Genomic DNA, 15071 nt, shown 5'->3' on the forward strand with positions numbered 1-15071 from the left:
ATTTCTGTTTTTAATGATTCCAAATATATTAAAAATATTGGCCATTAGATCAAGACGCATATTCTGAATATGAATTCTCAGTAATGATATTACGCTTATCCTTTTTAATTAATTACATGACCCGCTCATACTAATATAGTATACAATTTTTATTGTTTTGTATATTAATAGGTATATTAATTTTGATATATTTAAAAAATATATTTTTTATGTGACTTTTATCAAGGAGTTTGAAGCCATAAGTAATTGAAAAATATTTAAGATATGAGAGAGAAAAGAACTTGAAAGTTATAAACGAAAATGAAACGCAAAAGAGTTTGAGGTTAGAATTCTAACGGTTATCGAAAAAAAAAAGGATAAAACATGAGAAAATGAATAAAACAGATAGATTGAAAAATAAATTGTTTTGAAAAATAAAATTCCTTTATATATTATTATAGATAAAATATTTTTGTGGGAAGAATATTTTTAGGGTGATGAAAAGTGAAAAACATAACAAATTATCAATTAGAGATTAATTGTGATGTAAATCTCGGAAATAAAAGAAAATAATTATTTTATAAAAAAAACTCATCTAAACTTTGAGTTAAGGTGATGTAAATTCTATTTATGAATTTGAGTTTGTGTTATTTGTTTTGAATCTCTCCAGTAAATATTTTCAATATTATTGATAGAATTGATAATGTATTTTACTAACCAGTTAAAATAGATACAATATAAATAAAGAATTATAATGTAATGATTTTTTATATAAAGATTTTTCCTAATAAGAGCTTCAAGCAAAATGCATGTTACTAATATTAAAATCGACCAGACAAATATAATATGATAGTAAAGAAAAATCTATTTATAAGATAATGAAAAATGAACATAAAAAAATGAGATTGATTTTATCTAACAAATTAAATCCAAATTATGTTGAATTTATTCCCATTCACAATCCAACCCTACGTGATTCTCAGAGTTAGGTTGAGTTTACTGCTTTAGACACCACATCTGATTTTAATTGAACTGGATAATTGAATTAAGTAATTGAAAAAAAATGTTAAAATTAAAAATCGTAAAAAATAAATAAAAAAAATATTGCCACTTATTGAATCAAGCCATTATTGTTTCAACACTTTCTATAATTACTCGCGCAGAATAAGAAAATTAGAAATTAAAATAATTATTCATCATAATAAGAATTGTTTTTATTATATGTTATTTAATTTATTTGATTTTATGAATTTGGAACTGTTATAGTGGTACTAAAAGTAAACGCATTAAGCTAAAACCTAATTAAGTTGGATAATGATATTTAAGGATTGAACATCCTATTTTCATCTTTAATAAATCGCTTAAATATTTATTTTTATTTCATACTTTTCTTTTTCAAATAACTAAATCACCTGAATTTTCTTAGATAAATTCAAAATTTCAGATTTATTTTAATATTAACAACAAAGAAAATTTTCATTATATTATACTTTTGTAATTTAAAATATTCATAAATCTTCATCCACATTACATGAGCCAAATTCAACTGATATAACTTTACGGTGTCTTCACGTCTGTTTTGGTGGTCACATATAAACCACAAACTGCATCTTTGTTCTTAATTTTCTTCACTGCAATTTGCTATTGCTTCTTTCTCTCAATCTCAATGGCGAAAATTTCAGTGGCAACCGCTTTGAGAACTCTATTCACTGTTGTGGGACTTCTCATGCTTGCTACCCTTCTTTACACTCTCTTCACCGATGGTCTTCCGTTTCGTAAAGAACTTCTCACACCGTAACTTCTCTCTATTTCTTACTACATTCAATCTCAATTACGTCATCATAGACTTATTTTTTCATGATAAATTAAAATCAAATTATGAATCTTAATTTTTTAGAATTAGACGGAGTTTGTTTAATTTTACTTTTTGTTGTGAGTGCCAGTGGGAAAGGTTATCCAATCTGTACTTATTTTCTGTATTTTTGTTCACTGCTTTCTCTCGGCATAAATTTTTTTTTTCCAAATTTTATTTGGCTCAGGTGGATGCGAGCAACTTTGATTGATTTCTATATCAACGTTGTAGCTTTGGGTGTAAGTCAACACACTACTTGACTTCGTTAATTGCTTCAGTATTTTATACAGACTTCTGGTGACAACTCGTATTGCATTTATAATTTTAATTGAAACTTGAGATATGTTATCCCATGAGGAATCTATACATTATTTTATGTGATTACTGCAGTGACAGAATAAAAAAAGATATTTAGTGATGCTAAGATACCTACATCAGTTTTAGATAGAGAAAGGGACATGATCAATGATAAACTTTTTCAAAGAAAAGTTATTAAATTCTAAACTAAAATACACGTGCTGCGCTGGATTTGTCAGTAGCCTGATCTTTGTCGTATCTTGGAGTGAGAAATAAAGTTGACACTTCATGTCTTGGTTTAATTGTTCTAATGTGAAATTTCAATTGCACAACTTCCTCTGAAAAGTTCAGTGCAGTATTCCACTGGAAACTCATCTCTTGTGCTGTGTGCCCTTATGATTTTTCATAGGAATACAAGTCAAGTTGAGGAGACCTTTATAATTCATTTCCTACTTTTTTGTATATTATGTTACTTATCTGTACAACAACTGACTTGCAATTTTCAAATTATGTGCATGTGTTGGGTTGTTTTTGGAGAAATGATCACTTATTTTTCAAAATGTCTCATAAAGCTGACAAAAGTCTATGATCGTTTCTCTAAAATACGGTGAACCAAATATGGACTTAAAATCACTCTAATACATGGGTAATACTTAAAAGAACATTTCCTAATTTTGATATTATGTTAAAATCACTTCTTGAGCGAAGTTTCATAAGCTCTGACATGCATTTTCGATCACATCATCAGATCTGGGTTGCTTACAAGGAATCAAACTTGATTAGGTCAATTCTGTGGATTATTTTGCTTGTTTGCCTTGGAAGGTATCGTTTTCTGTCATTATTTGATGTTATTTTCATTGAATAATAATATGTAATAATACTTTACCGAGGCAAGTATTAACATGTAGAACATATTTGTCGCACAAAATAAAAATCCAATTAGATGTCATAGTTCCTTACTTTTTAAAATATAGCTCTCAGTGCTTTATAATTGTGTGTGGAACAAGTGGTTTAAGGATCTGATAGATAAAGCAAATTTTTTTATCTTTGAAATGAAATTACCTAATGCGTCATAACTTTTTTCTCATGACTCATGTAAAGATTAGTTAATCTTGGTTATTTGTGCTAAACTGATAGTAAGTCACATTGTAGTTATCTTTCACATTTCTTAATTTCTTCCTGAGGATAGAAGGATTGTCTACTAGATTCAATTTTTTCTTTTTATGTTTTCCTATCATTTATTACACCTATGGAGAAAGCTGGCAACAATACTCTGATTTCATATCACATATAAAATGTAAGGGTTCCTTTCCTATGTATAAAAGCTCAGATTAATTATTAGTTTGAGTTGTTTCTTATCTTCTGTATCTTGTTTATGATCGTTCAAAAGAATCTCATAAGTGCTAATTCATTTCACTATTTTTTTTGGTATGTTTTTCAATTGTTTCAGCATTGCTACATCTGCCTATATTGTCGTGCAATTTTTGAAGCTGTCATCTCAAGAATCTTCACAGGATCCTATGTATTATGTTCTGTTGCGGCATCCGAATAAGTAAATTTACAGAATCACTACTACAGAGTCGTGTTCTCTCAATATTTGTCATTCTTTTTAAAATCTTCTATATTTTCTTGATCAATGCATAATGGTGTCACTCTAAGTCTTGCTGTCATCCAGCTTATGCTTATAATTTCTGAACAATCAATTTTCTTGGATAGTCTTTTAATTCTGAAATGAATGTATTCATTTTCTTCCTTTAATCAATATGAGGATAGTCAGCTTTCTTGAGTTTGATTATCAGTTTGCAAAGTCAAAAAAATGATACAGTTTTTTTTTTTCCTGTTGCTAAAGTAAATTGTATTATTAATTATTTTTGTTCTATGCCGCATAAACTATCCATATACATATGAATAATATCCATATACATATGAATAAAAGGGACTGGATGATATATATAGCATCCAGTTTTACGGTCTCCTTAGCTGTGTGATTTTTGTGTATAATCTCAACATTTTCAACATCGGTTCTAATTGACTCACATTTATATAGGAATGGCACAGCACCACAAAGAAAGCATTCTTCGGTCATGACCCTAAGAATACTTTTCAGCATTTTGGGGGTTGTCATGCTTGGAACTTTGGTGTACACTCTTGTCACTGATGGTTCACCTTTCCGAATGGAGCTTTTTACTCCGTAAGTTCTTCATACTTGTTATTATTAGCATTATATGATGTTACTATCCTTGTTGTCAACACAAGAACGATTGAACCTTCCTATATAAGCTCAAGCTGCATGGATGAGATATGTATCAATTTTTGTACTTCTCGCGAGATGGAACATTCTTTTTTCTTTTGTTTTACCTATTTAATTAGGAGAAGTTGGATCACCTTATCATCACTTTATTTGTGTTATCTTCTCCATTTACCAAGTTATTTTGTTTTCAATTTTAATGTAATGGTTTCAATTTTAAAGAAGGTTTATGGTCATGCAACAAGAACCTTGTTAAGCCTTAGAAAAAACAGTTTTTGAAGAAGCTGAAGGTATATTTCTTGATGTGTGGCAATCTTCACTATGTGAGTTTAGTGCCCAAATGCACAGCTATCAGTGTTAACTTGATCTCAGCACAATCCAAATACTGATAATAAAGCACTAATAAATTACTTGCTCATGTAGTAAGCAATGTATCTGTTGGTAAACATTTTAACGCTTGTGCAAAGAGTGTAGTACGGACTACATTATTTTAAAAGATGCAAATCTAGCATGTACTTTTAGCCTTCATTTTCCGAAGTTAAATATTCACTAAGACCAATGCTTGTACTTGCTGCGTTTCATTCAAGAAGGTATTTACATCTTTGCATTTGCACGCTCATTTTAGAAAGTTTTCTTTGATGTTTCAGCTTACCCTAGTTATTTTTCATTTAAGCGAATATGATAAACTCCAAAATGTTTGCAGGTGGTTGATAGCAACACTAGTTGACTTCTACATCAATGTTGTGGCTCTAGCAGTATGTCTACTTTTTTAATCTTAGCAGCTCTAAATCATACAAATGTAAATTTATTTCATAAAATGGAGGATTAAGATTCAATGGCAAAACAATTTTTAATAATATTGTTGGAAGTCCCACATCCACTTGAGATAAGGCCAATTTATAATATATAAGTGAGGTGCAAACTTTACCTTACAAAGCTGGTTTTGTGGGGTTGAGTTAGGTTTAAAGTCCACTTCTAACATGGTATCATAGCTATGGTTAGAGCCTATCCTAGCGATATTTGTTGGGCATATTGTTCCACCCGCTATTGGGTCGTTATCGAATCACCCATTAATATCTAGTCTCACGCTTGAGATGTATATACCTCGGCATGGGGGGTGTGTTGGAAGTCCCACATCGACTAGAGATAAGGCAAATTTATAATATATAAGTGGGGCGCAGACCTTACCATACAAGCCGGTTTTGTGGGGGTTGAGTTAGGCCTAAAACCCACTTCTAACATGGTATCAGAGTCATGGTTAAAGCCTATCCTAGCGAGTTCTAAGTGGGCATTTCTCTTTCTATTCTACCCGTTGTCGGACCAGTATTTGGACCACCCAATTTCTACTATTATCACGCACGAGATGTGTATACCTCGGCATGAAGGAGGTGTGTTGGAAGTCCCACATCCACTTGAGATAAGGCCAATTTATAATATATATAAGTGAGGTGCAAACCTCACCTTACAAAGCCGGTTTTGTGGGATTGAGTTAGGCTTAAAGTCCACTTCTAACAAATATTTATATTGATATACTTCGAATCACATATTTTATAATGTAAAAGTCTAAAATTCTATATGAAAAAATTTATTGTTGAAAAATAGATGTTTGGCCTCCCTGATCTGTACTAAAAATCACATGTTACTTATAAAATTCTTGTTGGTTAGAAGCATTTATGCCCCTCTAAAGTTAAAGTAGGTGTATTTTCTTTGTTTACTGATTAAAAAAAAGTTCTAGAGAATTAGTCTACAAGATCTTTTAAATGGCTCTTAATTACTTTCACATTCAAGGCATCGTATTGGTGTTACATTCTGTTAGATGCATTCTAGTTAATTGGTTTTATCCATGCAGAGCATTTAATTATCAAACGTTCCCAACTCGTTATTTGATTTTCTGCATTCTGTTTGTCGTAGTAAGACGGGACAAGATTCAAGAGAATGAAAGGAAGTGGTTCTTTTCTTCCAGAAACCATAAGTTAATTGTGGTGAAAGAAATTTGTTTTGATTTCCTAATTTGAGGCCATTTGATTATATAAAATTACCTGCAATGGGGTTTCTATTTGGGTCATTTAGTGCCTACCAGAGAAGCCAGCCATCTAGATGTTTGTGCTACCAATTGCATTTTGGAGCTATAGCAGAACGACTTTATTAAGTGAAGGAATAGCAGTTTTCATTGGCAATAGTTGTGAAAATGATCTATTTGAGCCTCTAAAAATGTTGAGATAATCAACGTCAAAATGTTTTTGCATGCAAAGTTATGTTCAATTCTATAATGCTGAAGTTTAATTTCATTAATATTGTTTTGGATCAGTTTAGGTATCCTATTCCTAACTATTTATGCAATATCAGGTCTGGGTTGCCTACAAAGAATCTAGTTGGATTTCTGCAGTCTTCTGGATAATTCTATTAATATGTTTTGGCAGGTTTGTTCTCACAATTTTAATTTTGCTCATTGGTCGGTGATTAAAACTAGTTATCATCAGAAAATACCTTTCAAGAACTTTTTATGACAGATTCCAGTTGCCAATGAACAACTGTTTAGTTTTTAACTATACGTTGATTTGGATATCAAATTTAGTTTTTAGAGAAAATTATGTATAATTTATATATTTTAACAGAAATGCGATTGTACACTGTATTAGAGCTTATTACTGGGATATTCCAGAAAATACACAGAATAATAAAAAAATGATTTATATTTTTCTTGTTGAGATTTTGATAGAACTGATTACTTCTTACTTGCATGAACAGAGTTACAGTTTTTGCCAGTTAACAACACATGATTACTTCTTACTTGCATGAGCATAGTTACAGTTTATGCCAGTTAACAACACATGCATATAGACGGATGTATTTTGTGGTTGACATTTGGTTCACTTTCCAAAATTTTCAGCATTACTACTTGCTTCTACATCGCATGGCAGCTGTTTCAGATATCTGCTCAAGATCCTGCTTACCTTGTTTTAGTGCAACACGGGGACAGGCAAGCAAGCATTAGCACTCTTTCCTTTTGATTTTTGAACATTTCTGTATCCCGAGACTGTTATCTCTGGTTAAGTTTATCAGGTAACAAGAGAAGAATGAAGGTCACCTCTAGTTGCATAACCTCTATCTTTCTCTCACTTTTTGTAGTTTACTCAGAAGTGTTAATATTATAATAGGTCAGAAAACAAATATAAGGGGATTTCTGGTGAGACAACATAGCAATGGTGTTCATGAACCAAAGGCATGTAAGACTCTCATGTGGTATGTTCTTGCAAATGTGAGTGGATTGCCATAAGGCTTACGCTCCGGCATTTACTTTGTTTCATAATTGCAGGAAATTAAAAAAGGTATGGGATAATCCCTGAACAGATATGGTAATACCAGAAGACAAAATTAAATTACTATAGTACTGTAATAGATGTAGTTTGGAGATCATTACTTCTGTCAACACTACTGTCGGGTGGACGATGTCGTTCTTCTAGCAGTAACTGCAGACTTGTACTTTCTTATAAAATTTCAATTTTTTCCTCTGTATAACGCTGTAGCTGTAACTAATTATAAAGTTGAAATGTCAGCATCAGAGGAAAGTTAACTATTCTTTTGTTAATTGCAGGAGTATCCATATCCTTAATTCAGACTGTAACTGTGCACTCATGTGTGCTGTATGAAATTATCTTTGTCCAGATGACTATATGGGTCAATAGGTCATTTCTTAATTGATGTCGATTTATTGTCCAGACCAATGGTTATATTCATTATCAAGTCCCTCCCTAAAAATCTTGACATGACAACCATCTCACCTAAACTAGATAAGCCTTAACTTCATAGTCACTTCACCTCAATAAAATATTTACTTATCAGCTTTTCTTTTTCTGATGGACAACGACAATAGTGATTAATGAAGATCTAAATTGGGATTTATATAATAACTTATGGCGAGTTAAAAATTAACAAGCTAAACTTATAGGAAAGTTCTTGAAAAGAAATAAAGAAAATTGCCTATAGAAACTGTCCAACATATTTACGATTTTCACGTCAGATTAAAACATTTCTATAATTGTCTATGCTCTTAATCATGTTTTTTCTTTCCTGGGACAAGTAGCCTTTCACATAAATGAGCTAGAACAATAATGCGTAAAATTGAAGGAGTGGTTAATGTTTTAAATATTTTTAGGAATTTGTTTTGTTGGATAATATTAGATTTTAAGATAAACTAAAGGAATATGATATATATACCTAAAAGAAAAGAAAAAAACTACTCCCATAACAAAATTAAAATTTGAAATAAATTGATACTTCTATAAAATAATAACCGATTAATTCATAAACTCCTATATATTACCAGAAAAAAAAAACGAAGAACCTACAAAGGTGGAGTTTAGGTTAAAAAAAATATTGAAATGGAGAGAAGATGGATTAGTTGTAGACAAGGATTCCAGTGAGATCTCCTATGAAATTTAAACGTGTCTCCAAATCATGAAAAATCTTAATTTCCAATCCTCAATTTGCTGTTGACCATATTGTCATTTCTACAATTCATGCAATAAAAAATGTCCATTGCAAATGATCCAACTCCTTCCAGAATTTATCAATTCTTAATTAAAAAGACATATGAACAAGTCACGATCAGTGCATATTGATCCTCCAATGAAGGTTTTTACTGAACTACAATATGTGTCATTGCTTTCTCTGTCTTGTCATACTTTTTATCATTCATCTTTCTTTGATATACCTTTCCTTAACTTTTCATGGTTATTGGTTATCGAAAATTGGTTGGTCTTTGTCATCACCAACCAAAGGGTTCTATCAATCTTTTTTCATGGGTACAGATACTGTTCAAAAAAGTAATAATCGAATATCATCTAAGGACAGTTTCAATTACTTTTTCTCTATCTGTTCTTCATCAAGATTCTTGCCAAGAAGTTTCACCCTCAAGGCATCTTGTCATGTTTCACATAATTCATCAAACACTGAATCTGTCACGTGAACCATGATTAAGTTCATCTTCTGTGGTGTTATATGAAAAAGATTTGTTTCTTATCACTCCACCACCTTCATCCTGTGGATCTTTGAGAGAGCAGGCACTGCTAGAAGCTCTGGAAATTAAGATACTCTAGATTGTTACATGCTGCCATCTTACAGACTTTTTATACTATTAACTAATAATGTATTGGAGCATATCATATGATAAGATTTGCTCACATTTTTTCTAAAACTGATTTATCAATATTGATATTCATTTTTTTTACTCAATTTACTTATAATTTTACTTTTTTAGTAATTTTTTTTTAATTTAAATAATTATTAAAAAACATTTTTTACTTTTATTTTTTAAATATTATTTTTTTAATTTAAATAATTACTCATTATTAAAAAATTGTTTACACAAAAACAAATTTACTTATAATAAAATTATAAAAGCTATTTATTTTTATAATTATAAAAACTATTTTATAATTTATTAGTATACTTTATTTCAATAGTTAAAAAGTTAAGTTATAGTAAAAGAAAAATGTATGCATATGTTTTCACTCATACTTAATATAGATAATGAATTTTTACATTCAAGTTTCTAGAAATTCACTTTTAATAAATATTTTATTTATAATTCATAATAAATATTTTTAATAATTTATTTAAACTTTTATTTTTCTGTAGTTATTTTTTTTAGAAAATTTATATTAAAGAATACAATATTTGTATTATTATTTCCGTCATGTTACAATATTTTTATTATAAGAAATAGTAAAATGAAAAACTTCTGAATATTGAACGACGTATTTTTTTTCTAATTTTTATTTTTAAAGTTTAAGATGAAATAAAAATATAATTCAAATATGGAAACAAGGCTAATATTTTTTTTTGTTTATTTTGACATATTAGTTAATATGATTTTAAAAAATTTACTTATTTAAATTAATATATTGGAAAATTGATTCTTAATTCAAAATTAATTTTGAATTAAAACATCATTTTAATGTTAATTTTAATTAAAGTAAGAGGATTATTTTGTTGAGATGTCTACATTTTCCAACGTCATAGTATCGCGTGGACCCTCACCACATTCTATATAAACGGTGCTGTTTGTATTTTTAAGCGTTTCAATTCTCTTTTCAGCTTATTTCAGTTATTTCTTCATCCCGGATTTCATGCATCGTAACGCCTTCTCATATAAACCACACAACATTAAAGAAAGACCCAAACTAATACAAATTAGCTAACAAACATAGTTTTGTTTGTTTCATCTTTCCAGGAGGAGGAAAAAAAAGGCAAAAGTTCCTTTTTTGTGGTATCTTAGTATTTGTTTCTTCTGGGAATCTGATTCTTCAGGGTGGTTTTGAAAAAAAAAAAAATTGAGGCCTGAGGAATGCCCAGTTGGCGTGTTGATCAAATGTGCAAGAGGGGTGTGAGAAAATTCCATTGTGGTGTCATGGGTGGGTTTTGTTGAATTGAATTTTGAATTGAGTCTGGTACCGGGGCATGTGATTGGAGTTGGAGGTGGGAACGGGTAAGGGATGGCGCGGGATGGGAGCGTCGTCCCTGCGGATCCGCAGGCGGTTGTAAAGAAGAAGACACAGTCGTCGAGAAGTTGGATTATGTTTGATGCTACAGGAAAGGGTTCATTGCTCGACGCAGACAAATATGCAATCATGCATCGGGTTCAGATTCATGCGCGTGATCTCAGAATCCTTGATCCCCTGCTTTCTTACCCTTCCACCATTCTCGGTCGTGAGAAGGCAATTGTTCTTAACTTGGAGGTCCGCCATATACTTAGTTTTGATTGTTTAATGTTTGTTACAATTTGTTTCTAATTTTGTTTTTTGGTTTTTCTGATTCTGTGTTTTAGCATATCAAGGCAATTATCACAGCTGAGGAGGTTAGTCAACTTTTTATCCTTCAATACTTCTATCTCTCAAGGGCGGGATTAGAGAACATGAAACTGGTTTCGGGAACAAGATTTAACATTTGACATTTGACTGATTGAAATAAGAGAATAGGAAGGATGCTAGAGGGGGTTTGTTCTCTGAGCATTCTATCCTATTCTTGTATTTAATGTTATGGCTAATCTGAGGCTGGATTGAATTTTTGTTTTTATTGTCAAGTTCATTGAATACAATGGGTAGGAAGACAATACGCTACTTGTTAGCTTCTTTTTCCGTGCTTAACGTAGTGACTCTTGTACAATAATATACCTTACATGACTTGCTAAAGAATATACCTTACATGACTTCTACAAGAATATCTCTCAGCATAGGACATTTTCTCATATAAGTAGAATATTGCAGAGCCAGCCTCAATAGGTTCATTAACTATCTCTCTAACGTGGTTTTCATATTTGTGAATTCCTGTATCAAACCTTTGGTCCTTCTTAGAGTGCTTAATTGTTTCTAGAAATTGAAATGACATTGCTTCCACATATTGAATTCTTGATTGTATCTAAATTATGGTATAGGTATTGTTGAGAGATCCAACAGATGAAAATGTGATCCCTGTTGTCGAGGAACTGCAAAGGCGGTTGCCTCAATCAAGTGCCGGTCTTCAACAGCAAGATGGAAAAGAGTACCTTGGTGGCCAAAATGATACTGAAGCAGCTGAAGATGATGGTATGCTATATTAATGGTGAACCATAACTAATCAATAAACTCAATGATTGCACCTATTCTTCTTGTAAATATGTCTTGTTATTTGCATTATCTGAGTGATCCAAATTACGCAATGTAGAGTCACCCTTTGAATTCCGGGCCCTGGAAGTTGCTTTAGAAGCCATTTGCAGTTTTCTTGCTGCACGTACTACAGAATTGGAGATGGCTGCTTATCCTGCACTAGATGAACTTACCTCCAAGGTAACATATATTATTTAGTTCTTTCTCTTCATGTTTATGCATCTTTTCATTATATTAGAAATTTCACACCAACTAAATAAAACTAAAGATTCACTTTAAGAACCGGTTTTCTAAGATTGAATCAAGTTCAAAGTCCATCTCTCGATATAGCATAAGCTAACACATTATGAAGCTGCTTGAAAGTGGCCAAGGGAAAATTTATTTCCTTCATTTCAGTTACTATCCTTTTCTTTTGTTATAACTTATTATGCTGATGTGTTCTTTCTAGTTATGCCTGATTTTTAAATGATTTTCTTTTTCTGTCTGACTTGAAATGTGGATACTCTACTTCCCTATCTACCTTTTATTTCTTGACTTTTTTGGTTCTCTCATGAACCTTAGATAATTGAATCTGCAGATTAGTAGTCGTAATTTGGACAGAGTTCGTAAACTGAAGAGTGCAATGACAAGGCTGACGGCTAGAGTACAAAAGGTAAGTCAAGTTTTTCTGTTAAGCCTGTGAAAAAAATTCACTTATATCCCTTTTTCCTCTTCCATCACCAATTCTTGATATCTGGAACAGGTCAGAGATGAGCTGGAACAATTGCTGGATGATGATGATGATATGGCTGACCTATACCTGTCAAGAAAAGCTGGTTCATTATCACCAGTCAGTGGAACTGGTGCTTCAAATTGGTTTGCTTCCTCCCCCACCTTAGGATCAAGGATATCTAGGGCAAGTAGAGCAAGTCTAGCAACAGTCCGTTTAGATGAAAATGATGTGGAAGAGCTTGAAATGTTACTAGAGGTTTAAACTGTACTTGCTTTAAAGAATAGTAGGAAAAAATATTCCATTATTTTAATGAGGAAAAGTTGTTATTAATGGTGCTTATCCATTTTGCAGGCTTATTTTAGTGAAATTGATCATACGATGAACAAATTAACCACAGTAAGTATCACGTATGTGTAAACATGTGCAGTAAGGAGTCGTAAATGTTAAATTTCAGACATGGCGGATACATGTTAGATAGAAAGTGTTTGGGAAGATTGTTTCTTTGTAAATATATAGAATTTTTTTTTTTTTTTGTTTCTTATTAGTTTATAACTCATTATTTGTTTAGTCTCGTAATTATTAGACAGTTAACTCAAGGCCTTGCCCTTTGGGTAGAGACTTTTAGTTCCATACTAGTAAGCTTGTTAATGTTTGGCAAATACAACAGTTTGGGAAATTTTTTATTAACAAAACGGATTTTTATTTTGCTCTCTTCCTTCTTCCATCTGCTGCTGTTTTAAAGTTGAACTTTGTGGTTTATATTCAAAATCTTGATTTGGAAGTATTTTGTGCAACTTTTTAAAATTTTCCACATTAGTTTTAAGAACTTGTGAGATGTAGTCTTTGTTGGATTACTTCTTGAGTGAGATTGAGTGATTTGTGCTATTTTTCCTTTTGGTTCAAGTAGACCACACTTGGGTCTTTGCTGTACCACTTTTGCCTTTGAAATTAAATATTATGATAATTCTGATTCTATGTCTAGTTCACGTTGTCAAGATCTCTGAATTTTGTGAGGGGATATTTTAAGAGACTCTAAGCGCATTAGGTTAGACTTTTCTAAAACGGGACTGAAAACCAGTTTACTGTTTTCATATTTGTTCGGTCTCTTTACAAGTCTGTGTTATTTACTTGTATAATTTTACTCAAACTCTGAATGTGCTGTTTAGGATTAGTTTTACTTTTACTTAACTATTTCTTCTCTTTTTTCATTTAAAGCTGAGAGAGTACATTGATGATACTGAAGATTATATTAATATTCAAGTAAGTAGCTATCAATTTACTAAGATATCTGATATCTGAGTATATGTTTAATGACACGAAAATTCAAGTGACAATTTTCCATTTGGCAGCTTGACAGCCATCGTAATCAGCTCATTCAGGTGCTTTCCGTATTCTGCACTTGCATGAAATATCTGCCAGTATTCTGTTATGTTTTTTTTAGTGAAATTCCTAAATGGTATTCAACTCTTATGCAGTTAGAACTCTTTCTTAGCTCTGGAACTGTTTGCCTATCTTTCTACTCTTTGGTGACTGCTATATTTGGCATGAATATCCCATACACTTGGAACGACAACCATGATTACATGTTCAAATGGGTATGCAAATGATTACTGGTTACACATGTGCCTATATATAATATGGAATTTGCTAAATTGCAGCTATTTGTTTTCTTAGAAAGAATAGATTAGCAAGTTGTAATCAAGGTTATCTTAAAACACGTTAAAAAAGCAAGGAAGTATATGTTAGTGAATACTTGTGGAGTTTGCTATCAGATACCTATTTCTTTTTAAGATTATTTAACATTTTGGACTTAATGATGTGATTAAAGAATAAAAATGATTATGGTTTGTTGCAGGTAGTTATTGTCTCGGGAGTACTTTCTGCTGTGATGTTTGTCATAATTACAGCCTATGCTCGCAATAAGGGATTAGTTGGATCGTGAAAATAATTTACTTGGAAGGGGCATGACTCCTGTATATAATAGTATAATAATTATGTTGTGCAGCATTTTGTTAGAGTTAGTTCAACATATGGATGAGTTATGGGTACCAATGAGGGTGTTAGCCTTTGGATCAGTTATTTTGTTATCTGATTCAGTCATTATCATAACACATTGTAAATACTGTTGATTCCTCTTCTGAATAAGCTTAAGCTCTTGATACTTTATTAAATTACGATTAAGTGGAATATACTAATTAATGCATGATTTTATCTTGTTTCGGTTCCCTTTCAAACTGTTTTGTAAATAAGGATGACAAAGTGATCCCAAACTCCAAAACCAAACCATTTCAAAGGTTTCATTAGGAGTTGTTGTTGCATTTTCTTTGGATTTCCAAT

The 15071-nt window shown here is 31.4% G+C and overlaps 2 protein-coding genes across 12 annotated transcripts; both read left to right on the forward strand.

Annotated features, from left to right (window-relative positions):
• Nucleotides 1–1557: 1557 nt before the first annotated feature.
• LOC106769630 lies at nucleotides 1558–8072 on the forward strand. 10 transcript variants are annotated; one of them, XR_002669384.1, is made up of 10 exons: nucleotides 1558–1773; nucleotides 2019–2070; nucleotides 2877–2950; nucleotides 3579–3680; nucleotides 4176–4319; nucleotides 5080–5131; nucleotides 6723–6796; nucleotides 7267–7356; nucleotides 7540–7619; nucleotides 7693–8072. XR_002669384.1 is itself a non-coding variant. In XM_014655325.1 (10 exons), the coding sequence occupies exons 1-10, from the start codon at nucleotides 1646–1648 to the stop codon at nucleotides 7721–7723; spliced, it is 861 nt and encodes a 286-aa protein (XP_014510811.1). In that variant the 5' UTR covers nucleotides 1558–1645; the 3' UTR covers nucleotides 7724–8072. The 10 variants fall into 10 exon arrangements, 7 of the variants coding, with proteins under 7 accessions (XP_014510811.1, XP_014510813.1, XP_014510812.1 ...); XR_001376348.1 differs by having other exon boundaries at nucleotides 7540–7603; XM_014655325.1 differs by having other exon boundaries at nucleotides 7506–7619.
• A 2383-nt stretch (nucleotides 8073–10455) lies between these two features.
• LOC106771125 (magnesium transporter MRS2-2) lies at nucleotides 10456–14905 on the forward strand. 2 transcript variants are annotated; one of them, XM_022785488.1, is made up of 11 exons: nucleotides 10456–11116; nucleotides 11206–11235; nucleotides 11812–11962; nucleotides 12084–12202; nucleotides 12600–12674; nucleotides 12765–12989; nucleotides 13086–13130; nucleotides 13950–13994; nucleotides 14084–14113; nucleotides 14210–14329; nucleotides 14590–14905. In XM_022785488.1, the coding sequence occupies exons 1-11, from the start codon at nucleotides 10874–10876 to the stop codon at nucleotides 14674–14676; spliced, it is 1170 nt and encodes a 389-aa protein (XP_022641209.1). In that variant the 5' UTR covers nucleotides 10456–10873; the 3' UTR covers nucleotides 14677–14905. The 2 variants fall into 2 exon arrangements, with proteins under 2 accessions (XP_022641209.1, XP_014512520.1); XM_014657034.2 differs by having other exon boundaries at nucleotides 10457–11116; nucleotides 12081–12202.
• The last annotated feature ends 166 nt before the right edge of the window (nucleotides 14906–15071 follow it).

Source organism: Vigna radiata, chromosome 8 (genome assembly GCF_000741045.1).
Source record: "Vigna radiata var. radiata cultivar VC1973A chromosome 8, Vradiata_ver6, whole genome shotgun sequence".
NCBI lineage: Eukaryota > Viridiplantae > Streptophyta > Magnoliopsida > Fabales > Fabaceae > Vigna > Vigna radiata.